This window comes from Rutilus rutilus, assembly GCF_951802725.1.
Source record: "Rutilus rutilus genome assembly, chromosome: 7".
In the NCBI taxonomy this organism is placed as follows: Eukaryota; Metazoa; Chordata; class Actinopteri; order Cypriniformes; family Leuciscidae; genus Rutilus; species Rutilus rutilus.
Window position 1 is genome coordinate 23684243 of NC_140221.1, and position 12740 is coordinate 23696982.

At 37.0% G+C, this 12740-nt stretch overlaps 1 protein-coding gene across 4 annotated transcripts in view; it reads left to right on the forward strand.

Annotated features, from left to right (window-relative positions):
- wdfy3 (WD repeat and FYVE domain containing 3) overlaps positions 1-12022 on the forward strand; it is a 76632-nt gene extending 64610 nt beyond the window's left edge. For all 4 annotated transcript variants that reach the window (XM_084413519.1, XM_084413517.1, XM_084413518.1 and 1 more), the window contains 20 exons: positions 336-456; positions 566-651; positions 1769-1849; positions 1935-1989; positions 2073-2192; positions 2358-2475; positions 2558-2664; positions 3337-3490; positions 3595-3686; positions 3876-4088; positions 4419-4566; positions 5617-5771; positions 6557-6715; positions 6884-7063; positions 7665-7847; positions 7939-8029; positions 8205-8570; positions 9004-9115; positions 9282-9479; positions 9620-12022. In XM_084413519.1, the coding sequence (XP_084269645.1) occupies positions 336-456; positions 566-651; positions 1769-1849; positions 1935-1989; positions 2073-2192; positions 2358-2475; positions 2558-2664; positions 3337-3490; positions 3595-3686; positions 3876-4088; positions 4419-4566; positions 5617-5771; positions 6557-6715; positions 6884-7063; positions 7665-7847; positions 7939-8029; positions 8205-8570; positions 9004-9115; positions 9282-9479; positions 9620-9740 (2860 nt within the window). In that variant the 3' untranslated portion in view covers positions 9741-12022. The remainder of the gene's footprint in view (positions 1-335; positions 457-565; positions 652-1768; positions 1850-1934; positions 1990-2072; positions 2193-2357; positions 2476-2557; positions 2665-3336; positions 3491-3594; positions 3687-3875; positions 4089-4418; positions 4567-5616; positions 5772-6556; positions 6716-6883; positions 7064-7664; positions 7848-7938; positions 8030-8204; positions 8571-9003; positions 9116-9281; positions 9480-9619) is intronic.
- The last annotated feature ends 718 nt before the right edge of the window (positions 12023-12740 follow it).

Consider the following 12740-nt stretch of genomic DNA (forward strand, 5'->3'; position numbering starts at 1 on the left):
CATAATATATATATTTTAACATTATTGAAAAAAATAGCCTTTTTTAATTTTTAATTTCTCAACCTTTTTGACTGGCCTCCATTGTCCAACATAACATTCCCACATAGGATCATATATTTGAGTATTCCTGCTGTGATTATGACAAAGCAAAAAAAAAAAAAAAAAACTACCCTGCGATTCATTCTGTCATTCAATTCTGTTATCATGTTTATATCAATTTTATGTAATTATTTATTAATATTAGTCATTCTGTGGGCCCTTTGGAGCTTTGCTGAGGCACCCTGGTTGAGAAACACTGCTTTAGTGTTTGCACTTTGTTTTTGTGACATTTGCAGTATGCATGAGCCTATCATCCCCCGAGGGGCCCGGCAGAGCAAGAGTCAGCTGAAACGAAGCTGCAGCATCTTTGCTTACGAAGACATCAGAGAGGTGCACAAACGTCGCTACCTGCTTCAGGTATGCAGATGAACCATTTGGCTTAATTCGTTGCTTGAACCCAGATAACATTGGGCAGCTTTCATGTTCAGGCTGATAATGAAGTTACATTATGCTGTCTTCCTCACAGCCCATGGCAGTAGAAGTGTTTTCCGGGGATGGAAGAAATTATTTGTTGGCTTTTCAAAAAGGAGTCCGGAACAAAGTGTATCAGAGGTATTGAAAACACTCATGCCAGGCAGCAGCCCACTTGCCGACAGCTCTATTTTAGATGTGGATGTCACAGGTTTTGATCATATTAGATTAAATCTTATCTTGTCCTGTCAGATGTTGTCACACTTGGCTATTAAGAATAGAAAGGGGTGACAAACTAAATGTCTTCCACAGGCATTTCTCTCAGATTCCCTGTCACACACTGTAGCTCCCCATTTTGGCAGCAATTCATTGTGAAGTTTGACTTTATTAGAACAGGTGCACTGCACATTCATAAACAACTGTAATAGACTACATTAAGATGCTATTCATGAAGTGATTTTACCCAGTAAATGTGTTTGTCTTTTTGTCCTTTCGAGACTTGATTTAAAAAAAATGAGAGAAATGCATACTACCTTTCCAAACTTTGGGGTTGATAATATATTTGACTTTTTTTTTAAAACACATCTCTCATGCTCACAGAGGCATCATTTATTTGATCACAAATACAATACAATAATATACAATAAAAAATGTTTTACAATTTAAAATAATTGTTTTCTATTTTAATAGATTTTAAAATATAATTTATCAATTTAATGGCAAAGCTGAATTTTCAGCAACATTACTTTAGTCTTCAGTGTCACATGAAAAATTGTAAGTTGAAAACAGTTGTGCTGCTTAATATTTTTATGGAAACTTGTAAAAAAAAAAATTATATTTTTTTCTATTGATAAATATACAGTTCAAATGAACAGCGTTTATTTGAAACAGAAATCTTATATAACATTGTAAATGTCTTTATAAATGTCTGACAATATTTTTCAATTTAATATATCCTTAAGGAATAAAAGTATTACTCTCTTTTAAAAAAAACTTTGAAACGGTAGTGTATTTCAGTGGGAAATTCTATAAACTGACTGTTCTGCCTTCATCATCTTTTTTTATTAGTCGTTTAATTGTAGGAGAACTTCAGAAAAAAGCTTGGTTACGCTGTCACCACTGATTTCAATCAGCAATTGCGCTTTGTGGCTTTGAGTTTTCTAAAGCATACAATTTAAAATCAGCTAGTGGAATGCAGGCATTAGCATAACATATTTCCAAACTTTCAAGGCGGTTAAAGCCAAATCTTGTTTTCTAGGTTCCTGGCAGTTGTTCCCTCACTAGCCGACAGCTCAGAATCTGTATCTGGGCAACGTCCCAACACTAGTGTGGAACAAGGGTAAGTTACCATCATATTATAAGATTATGAAGTGTATTTTTACCAAATAAACATTTATATATGCGTGTGTTTGTGTTGTTCATAGGTCTGGTCTTCTTAGTACGCTGGTCGGAGAGAAGTCAGTGACCCAAAGATGGGAGGTGCGGTATCTTCACATTAAAATGTTTTGTCTGTTTGTTTTGTTTTTGCAGTGTTGCTCATGAAAGACACTCTTTATTTGCAGAGAGGAGAAATTAGTAATTTCCAATATCTTATGCATCTCAACACATTGGCCGGCAGGTCATACAATGACCTGATGCAGTATCCAGTCTTTCCATGGATCCTGGCAGACTTTGATTCTGAGGTATAAACATGTCCTTGATCATTCCTTGCAATAAATGCAGGGAGCCACACTGTTTACAGTACATTTACATTCTGTTGGGGCATTAGTACCAGTTTTGTGTTTTTTCTTCTGCAGTCTGAGCTTAAATCTTCCTCAGCTAGTTAAAGATGTTTAATTATTTCACAGGAACTGGACCTCAACAATCCAAAGACATTCCGAAACTTATCCAAACCAATGGGAGCACAGACCGATGACAGACTGATCCAGTACAAGAAAAGATTCAAAGACTGGGAGGATCCTAATGGTGAATCAAAGACCCCTGCTAATGATCTGTGAGTTGTGTTGATTATGCAAACTTTTTTAAACATGTTTTTGTTTCTTCACAGGCGAGACTCCGGCGTATCATTACGGCACCCATTACTCCTCTGCAATGATCGTGGCCTCATATCTGGTCAGAATGGAGCCGTTCACACAGATCTTCCTCAGGCTTCAGGTTCGTCCTTGCATTCTTCTCTTTACTTTGTGTTTTAGTTATTCTTGTTGGGAGTCTTTTTCACCAACTGTGGGGCAAAGATGGAAAAAAAAATGTAACCTACTAAAGAAACCTTTTTTTTTTTTTTGAGGCTATATTGGGGACAGGACTTGAACAGGACAGTCTTGTCATTCTTCTACACCCATTGTTATGCAGGTGGAAATAGATTTTGTAATAAATGTTTCTAAATAAAGCCTCCACATAGCATAGACTGTCTCCACAATAAACATAGCATCCGCTGCACTTACAAATATTTACAGTGTTTTTTCCCATCCAAAGTTTATAAGCATTAATAAAGATATTCTTTTGTTTCTGACAGGATGTTGTTATTAGACATATTAGCATCCACACTATAATGACAACTATATTAGCATCTGCACCAATGGCTGAAAACATTCTGTTTATTATAAGTTATGTCGCCTGCTCCTTTAATTGCTAAATCGCTTTAAAGTCGAGTGGATTATGATTGGCTGTCAAAGTTTTTATTGTTCGTCAGCTGGAAACAATCTTTCTGATAGTGGTTCCTCTGTGTCGTTATTGTTATAGTTTTGATGTGGACTTTTAGAGTTGATCCAGATTGAACATGAGAAGTTAAAGCTTTTGGCTACATGTTAGTTTCATTTGTGTTTTTAGGGAGGACATTTTGATCTGGCCGACCGAATGTTTCACAGTATACGAGAGGCTTGGCTCTCTGCTTCCAAACACAACATGGCTGATGTGAAGGAACTCATACCGGAGTTCTTCTACCTTCCTGAGTTTCTGCTCAACTCCAACAACTTCGACCTGGGTGAGGACAAGCTGGACAACTAGCCTCATCTCTACCCTAAATACAGTCTCTCTCTTTTATTTTTCTACAGTTATGTTATTTAATTTGGTTAATCTTTCCTAAAGGGAGTAAACAGAATGGCATTAGGCTTGGAGACGTTCTTCTGCCTCCGTGGGCAAAAGGAGACCCGAGAGAGTTCATTAGGGTTCACAGAGAGGTAATACATTGACCCTGATGGAGCCTGTGGTCAGAAAGAGGCTCTGTGTGTCATTGTTTCATCCGCTCCTAATACAGATGTTTAATACTGTTCTCTTAATCCCACGTTTAACCTAAATGTCAGAGAATAACTGAAGGCCATCTCCAGAAACAGGTTCGTAACCTTTAGGGTTTGTGTGTGTTTTTTCAGGCTTTGGAGTGTGACTATGTCAGCTCCCATCTGCATGAATGGATCGACTTGATCTTTGGTTACAAGCAGCAGGGTCCTCCAGCGGTGGAGGCAGTGAATGTCTTCCACCATCTCTTCTATGAGGGCCAGGTGGACATCTACAACATTAATGACCCACTTAAAGAAACCGCTACCATTGGATTCATCAACAACTTCGGCCAGATCCCAAAACAGGTTTGTGATTTAATTTTTGAAAATGTCATGAACGACGTTGGTGGCTATTCTGCTAGGACACCTGTGCAAACTTGACTTCATACATCTGGTAAAAACCACAGTGACACCAGTTGGTTAAAAGTCATGGAAAGGAAAGTTTGTTCTGAAAAAAGCTCTATCCTCATTTGTTTGCCGGTGCCATTTGGTTTGATATTCTGTGTTAATGTAATTAAATTCATACATTATGTGTGACTTAGGTGTCGATGTTCCTTTTGGTACCACTTCTACAGTACATCTTTGTTTTTTATTTATTCTGCATCAAGTTTAACCTCTGTTTTTCTATTAATGTAGCTGTTTAAGAAGCCTCATCCTCCAAAGCGGGTGCGCAGCAAGTCAAACGGAGAGGTGCCTGGTGTGCCTGTTACAATCAACTCCACCTTAGACAAGATCTTCTTCCATCATCTGGACAACTTGCGCCCCTCACTCACTCCTGTCAAAGGTGATGCAGATTGGATAGAGGTGTACAGTAGGGATGTAACAATACACTCCTGTCACGATTCGATACAAATCGCGATACTGAACTCCCGATATGATACTATTGCTTTGAATAATCATACTACTAAAAATAAATGTGATGTGATTTAAATGATGTTTGCGCTTTCACTTTGAGGATAGCCGTTCCGGCAGCACATATTTGCGCTTCAGATGATAAATGCAGTCAATCACGGTTCTAATCGCAAGAAAGCATGTCAAAATGACTATTGCTAAACTGTAAATGATTAGTTCATCCAAAAATTTCAATTCTGCATTTACTTTACTCTGCATTTTTGCGTCACGCAAAAATTTGAATGTCGGTGTTTACTACACTATGCGCATCGTTGTAAATCTTTTCAGCATATAGCCATCGTGTCTCTTCAGAAGACTTGGGTTTGGATTAGACTGCTCGATTGATTATTTTGACCATGCCTTTATGACATTTTAAGTTTTAGAGGAATGGACTTTAAATGGAGGGACAGAAATCTCTCAGGTTTTATAAAAATCTCTTCATTCGTTTGGAAGTCTTATAGGTTTTAAATGACATGAGGGTGAGTAAATGATGACAATTTAAATTTTTGGGTGAATAATACCTTATTAATACAGTAAGCTGAGTCTTGGATAAAACTAACTCTATATTGTGAATCTTATCGTTTACATCAACGATACAGAGCGTCGCATTTTTATATAGCAGTACCTCGATATAACAATGTAACGTTACACCTCTAGTGTACAGTAGCATTACATCCTCTGTGATGACCAATCAAAAGTCAGATCCAAACAGCCCACATTTTGAATCGCATACCTTTTTTTTGTTTTTTTGTTTGTTTTTGTTATTACTAATTTTATATTCTATACATTTTTTTGTGTATGTATGTATGTAAACTATTTAATTTAATAACTATTCATATATTAAATGTAATTTTTATTTGTTAAAACTGTTTTCATAAACAGTTCTGGCCATGCAGTGATGAGCATTTAAATGAGCTCTGTGTGTGTCATTTGTGTCGTACAGAGCTGAAAGAGCCAGTGGGTCAGATCGTGTGCACTGACAAGGGCATTCTGGCTGTTGAGCAGAACAAGGTGTTGGTTCCTCCTGCCTGGAATAAAACCTTCGCCTGGGGCTACGCGGACCTCAGCTGCCGCCTCTCCAACTATGAGTCTGACAAGGTCATTTGCTACATACAAGTTCTTCTGTTTACTTGCAGTGCTTTCAGCAGCTGTTGTGAATGGCTGTCAGATCCTAAAATGCATTTGGGGCCAAGAGCTTTGCATATTCATAAAATATGTCTTACAAAAATGTTAGGTTTACTTTTATAGTAACTACAGTTGAAAAGTTTGGGGTCGATTTTTTTTGAAAGAAGTGTCTAATGCTCACCAAGCCTACATTTATTTGATCGAAAATATAGTAAAAACTGTAGTATTGAAATATTCAGTGTCACATGATCCTTCAGAAATCATTGTAATATGCTTATTTGGTGCTAAGAAACATTTGTCATAAATTATCAATGTTGAAAACAGTTGTGCTGCTTAATAGTTTTTGTAGAAACTGTTCGTTTGATTCTTTGATGGATAGATAGTTTTTGAAATAATTTTTTTTGTAACATTATAAATGTTAAATTATAAAATGTTTCTTTGTCACCACAGACTTGGTAGAGTGCATATTTTCTGTATTTTGCTGAGTAGCAGCATTTATAAACAGAGTTTCTTTGAGTTATACGAAGCATTTGACATTTTTTGCAGTATTTTCTTTCTATCTTAGAGATATACAATGTTGCTGTGGGAAACATTCTTCTCAGTGTTGTTCAGATGATTTACATTTCACTAGCTGTGTAGTAGTGCCCACTAGTTGTAGTGTTTGGTTACACTTGCTTGTGGTGTTGGTTTATTCTATATAGTGTGTATAGTTTTCAGGCTTAGTTGTCTAATGTTCGTGTGTTGCGTTCGTCTCATAGGCAGGGATAGTATATGAGTGTCTGTCTGAGTGGGGACAGATCTTGTGTTCTATCTGCCCCAATCCCAAACTGGTCATTACTGGAGGATTCAGCACAGCCATCTGTGTTTGGGAGACCGGGACCTCCAAAGAGAAAGCCAAGACCCTCACACTCAAACAGGTAACTGTAATTAGCACATGATAGCTTTTGTTTTGTATTTGATTTAATGCTGCTTGCTTGTTTGATTCATTTTACTCCAAATAATATATTTAAGTTTTCTTTTAGACTCATTTGCTGAACCTACTTATGTTTTGTATGTTGATTTAATATATGCATGTATGTTTCCAGGCTCTTCTGGGCCACACAGATGCAGTTACATGTCTCACAGCGTCATCAGCTTACCACATTGTCGTGAGTGGTTCTCGGGACCGTACGTGCATCATTTGGGACCTGAATAAGCTGTCTTTCGTCACCCAGCTAAGGGGCCATCGGGCTCCGGTCTCGGCACTCTGCATCAACGAGCTTACTGTGAGCCCACAATAATGCTTTCTGAAAAGTCACAAATATTGTTTAAACTACATTTAAGATCCTTTTAGTTTAAATATTTAATAAGTACATACAGAAAAAAAACATATTTTTATGGGTTACTGGGACGATAAAATCATTTATTATTAAATTATATTTTTAATAATAAATAATCATAATAAAACAATTCATATAAAATATAATAATGTATTATCAGTATTGCTGTTGTTATTATTGGCTGATACAGAATCAAAAATGATTACCAACTTATTATTTTTTGGTATGAAGTTAATTTGATGTAGTCATCAAACTCTCAGAAGCTGTAATGCATTAAAAATGTGCTTCCCTTTGAAAAATTCCTGAAAATGAATCTATTTGTGAGATTAACTAATATATATGAATATAACTATTAACTAGAAAAGTATGGATTTTTTTTGTGTGCATTTTTATAGTTTATTGCCTGAATATGAATTCATTTCTAATTAATAAGTGAAATGCAAAAAAAAAAGAGTCAAAGAGATTCCTGATTTAGTTTCTTGCTTTTTATGATGCCTCACAACTAACTGAAGTATTCTGTGATTTGGTTATGACTCTGTGGGTGTAGGGCGATATAGTGTCCTGTGCTGGCACCTACATCCATGTGTGGAGCATTAATGGAAGCCCCATCGCCAGCACCAACACCTTCACCGGCCGCAGCCAACAAATCCTCTGCTGCTGCGTCTCAGAGATGAACGAGTGGGACACACAGAACGTTATCGTTACAGGACACTCAGATGGTGTTGTCAGGGTAACAGCCTTCACCTGAATTTTCTTTCCATTCTGTCTGTTTAAAAGTGTTCAACAGATAACAGTTCTTGACAAGTGACTTTATGTTGTAGTTCTGGAGAACCGAATTTCTGCAAGTCCCAGAAACCCCTGCTCCAGACCCTGTAGAGCCCCCCGAGGTGCCAGACTGCTGTGGAGAGATTGGTAAAACGTCCCCCACATGACATCTTTTAATTGTCATTTGTGCTGTAATATTGCAAAGTATTAGATCTAATAAATAATAAATAAAACTGATTAACTTTGCTATAAACAGTTTTAGCCTGCCTTATGCATTATAGGCTTTTATTAGATCTTTTCATATTAAATCTTGTTCTTCCAGAGGGTCGTGACGCTCCAGACGATGACACCAGTGAGTCTGAGGGAGAGGAAGCCAGCCTCAGTCAGGACCCCAAGCCTCGAACCTCAAACAGCCAGCCCAGCAGTACCGTCCACAGACCCAAGCCTCGCAACGGAGCCTCCTGGTCGGTGGACAGTAGCTCTGACGACTCCCGCCGCTGGTCGGACACGCTCAGCATTGACGAGAAAGACGGCTTTGTTTTTGTAAACTACTCAGAGGGCCAGATTAGACCAGGAATTCCCCCGCAGCCACATTCCCAACCGCACTCAGCACCCTCACATGGGCCCGTGCCACAGCCTCTTCAGCCCAGTAATATGGAGGCTCGGTCCTACAACAAACTCAAACCAGGTGCAGTAGATTAAAACCAGCCGTTTCATGTGATGACTTATAAAATAAATACTTTTATAATTATATTACAAATTCTAATTAAAAATAATTAAATATAAATGTAATTTATTTCTAATTAAAAACTAATTTAATATATTTAATTCTAAATTAATACTGTTTTACTACAAATTATGTTATTGACAACAATTTACATGAAAAGACCAAAGCGAGATCAGTAGATCCTTGAATGAAATGGATTTTAATTTATGTAATCAAAATGCATTTAAAAATGACTAGATTTCAGAAGTGTGGCTATTTACTCAGTTAAGCTTTAGCATCGTCATACAAGTGCTGTTCTCTTGTGTTGGAGAATTTTTATGATAGTGTTTTTTTGTTTGTTTTTTTATGTGACCAAATGGCATGTTCTTTACTGTTTACTTTGTCTCCTGAACAGGCTACAGATGGGAGAGACAGCTGGAGTTCCGGAGCAAACTCACCATGCACACAGCGTTTGACCGCAAGGACAACACTCATCCTGCGGAAATCACCTCGCTTGCCATTTCAAAGTAGGTGCTCTGTGTTTGTGCTGGAATGCGGATAAAAGAAAAACTGATTTCTACTGTGTTTCTGATGTGATTTAACATGGGCATTCCAGTGTTTGCTCAGAGGGCATCAAACGGATTGTTTCTTGACAAGATAACTGTTGATAACAAGCTGTTCTTGTGTACTCAGAGACCACAGTAAGATCCTGGTAGGCGACGGCCGTGGCCGCGTGTTCAGCTGGTCTGTCAGTGATCAACCAGGACGCTCCACTGCAGATCACTGGGTGAAGGACGAACAGGTGGACAGCTGCTCCGGATGCACAGTGCGTTTCTCCCTCACTGAAAGACGCCACCACTGCAGAAACTGTGGCCAGGTGTTCTGCCAGAAGTAAGAGATTACTTCTATCGTGTGTGTGTGTGTGTGTGTGTGTGTGTATAATCTTTAAAATGTCTTGATAATTAGAATGACTATTATTTCAGTGACTAAATCATTTTCAGTGTTTCACAATTTGCTGCTCGTTCCCTCAGGTGCAGTCGCTTTCAGTCAGAGATCAAGCGGCTGAAAATCTCCTCTCCTGTGCGTGTGTGTCAGAACTGTTACTACAACCTGCAGCATGAGCGGTGCTCTGAAGAAAGCCCGAGAAACTAGATCACCCTCACCCCGCGTCACATGCCCAAAACACACAACCACCCTCAAAAAACCCACAACACCGCTCCCTGTGCAAAATCCCATTGGTAAATCACTGACGTAGACCAAAATGGGATCACTAATGCTCATAATTTCATATATTGCAGAAGTGTCAACATTAAAGAGACGATTGTTAGTTTACTTTTCCATTCATGCGTTTTCTTTTGCAGTTTGCTCCGTCATCTCATTGGCATCATCCACGAAGTCAGCAATGTTTAGATTTTAGAAAAAGCAATGCGTATAAAACGCTTCCTGATGAAACGAGATGACATTTGTTTATATTGTAAATACAATGGCATTTTTAACTTGAAACAGTGAAACAAAAGTCATTATTAAGAGATAAAAGAAGAAATGAAAACAACACATTGCTTGTAATATAGTATTACAGTATGTTAAAAATCACTCTTGGCTTTAAAGGAACAAAAATGTGAGTGTGCGTGCGTGTGTGTGTGTGTGTGTAGTCAATGTCACAAGTCACAGCATCCCAGCGGGAATAAAATTGGGGACTATGAATGTTGATAAATGTTTGTGGGTTGACATTACTAGCTTGTCTAGTTATGCAAATGCTTAATTATTATGTTTGTTTTATATGTTCTGTTGAAGTGTTGCCCACAGTATCAGCCAGTTGCCATAGACAGAGTTTTTCGGTTTAAATTTTGTTGCCAAACTGCCTTGATTTGTAATTACTATTATATATTTTAACAGTAGGTCAGTGAAAGTATGTAAATGTTGAATTTCGATCAAAGACTGATGATTTGGACCACTGTAAATCATTTTTAAGGACAGGATTCATTCAACCTTTAAACGATTCCACTACCTTTTTATATACGTTTTAAAGACAGAAAGTCGGTTGATAGACTATAATATGAAACATGTTTCTGAAATGTAGAGAGTTAATGCTCATTTCATATTGGATGTTTTACTGTGGGACTTTTCTGACAGTCCTTAATGCAATTCTTTATCTGTTATTCCTAACTAATATGAATTAGATGACTTAAATTTTCATTTGATTCTAGCTTTGTTACTATTTTACTATTCTTAATCTGAATTTGAACCGTTTGCGATGTTGCACCAGTTTAAACGTCTGTAGATTATGAAAGCAATAGTTACTGATGATTTCACTCCACATACATTTGAGGAAAGACAAGCTTGAAAGTTATCATGTGTAAAGAAAAAGGGATTGAACACTTTTTGATGGACTGGAAGCCTACTTTCTCTGTACCTTAGGCAAGACTATGAAATAGAAAGAATCTTTTCTTTTTTTGTTTGTTTGTTTGTATGTTTTTTTTTTTTGCTTTTCTTTTGATACTGTGGGCAATACCTATCAAAAGTGCTGCTTTGATTAATAGAGAGAATATCTTTCTCTTTCTTCCTTTAAACTGTCCGTCACTTACAACTTTAAAAGATGAAAAATTTGTTACATTTGCAGTTTTATGTATGATTTCTGTACAACCTAATATGCACTCATTATAGTTGAATTATTCTGTATTAATGTACTGTAATTCAGTGTGCAATCATAACATCACAAAGCTGTTGGGATTTTGCTGTCGACAAGCAGCTCAAAGATCAAACGGCTATATCAATCTGAAATTATTTTTGCACCTTGACGTGTAGAGACATGGAGTAATTGTTTTATCAGATGCATTTTTATGTTGTGGGCTATTATTTTGAAAGAGTGCATTTCTTTACAGTGAGATTAACTGTACAAAGTATTTATGCAATTATAAGGTTTTCTTATGAATTTTTGTTTTGTTTGTATTTTTTTCAGCAAGTTTGGTTACTTGTTGCATGTCTAACACAGCTGACTTTCTGTGTCAGTGTATTGTACATGTTTTGGCATTGTTTTTTTGTTTTTCTTTCTTTGGCTCATTTTTATGGCATTATCTAACGAGTCAATCCTGAAGGTTTTGTGTACAGTTTTAGGCGGATATACAGAGAACATGTCCCATGACTCTGGAATGACTTTTATATTCTATGTGTATGGATGTTGAAGACTGATCTCAGAACTGATGAAATACACACGGATTGTCCCTGTTTGGTGGTCTTGTGATAGACTGCATTACTACAGTATCTAGTGTGCAAAACTGTGGTAGCTGAATGTTCATTGTATATTTGTGTTGAAAAACAATTATATGAAACCCCCGCCCCCCATAAAAAAACCCTTATACCTGTTATTATGACGCAATACATATGGTACTCATACTTTTTAATTTAATTTCAATTAAAAACTTGCTGTTTATCACCACCAATGTCCTCAAATGAGTTTTTCTATATTAACTTCCAGTGTAGTGAATGAATATAAAATCTAGGAGGCCAAAAACTTCATTATGAATAGGAAGACTTTAGAAAATGTATCAAAATATAGGACAAATGTGATTTCACACTTTTTAAATTGATCAAATTTGATAAAAGCGGTTTAATCGAGACAGCATTCATTGTGCTCATGTTTGCCTTGATCGCTAACAGCTACAACAAAGCCCGGTATTAAGTCTCTGGTGAAAACACTGAGGTGTTTGATCGCTGGTTTCCGGGAACACTGCTGAATGCTCATTTGTCTGAGAAACGATCCATTCCATGGAACATGAATTTTTAAATTTGGGTGTCCAGTAAATCACTTTACTGAGAAAGCAAGGAAGTGAGAGACAGTATTGCAATCTTGAGTGATGTGCCAATACCACTCATCTGTTTGTTTGCTATGGCACTTTATAATAATTAAAAGTAATTCATTTATACATGTTCTAAAATGTAAAACAGCATCGTGCCATTTCTATTTGAACACAAATTAATGAAAGTAACCCGTAAATTGCTGTGCCTTGTGTATTACACCATTGATCTATGGAGACAAGTATACATCTCTTTTATAGATCAGTGGTGTGGTATACTGTTATGATTCACTGCTCTGAGACTTTATGAGCGATCCAAGTGCAGCATTTATTAGGACAATCCATAATAGTAGTCAAA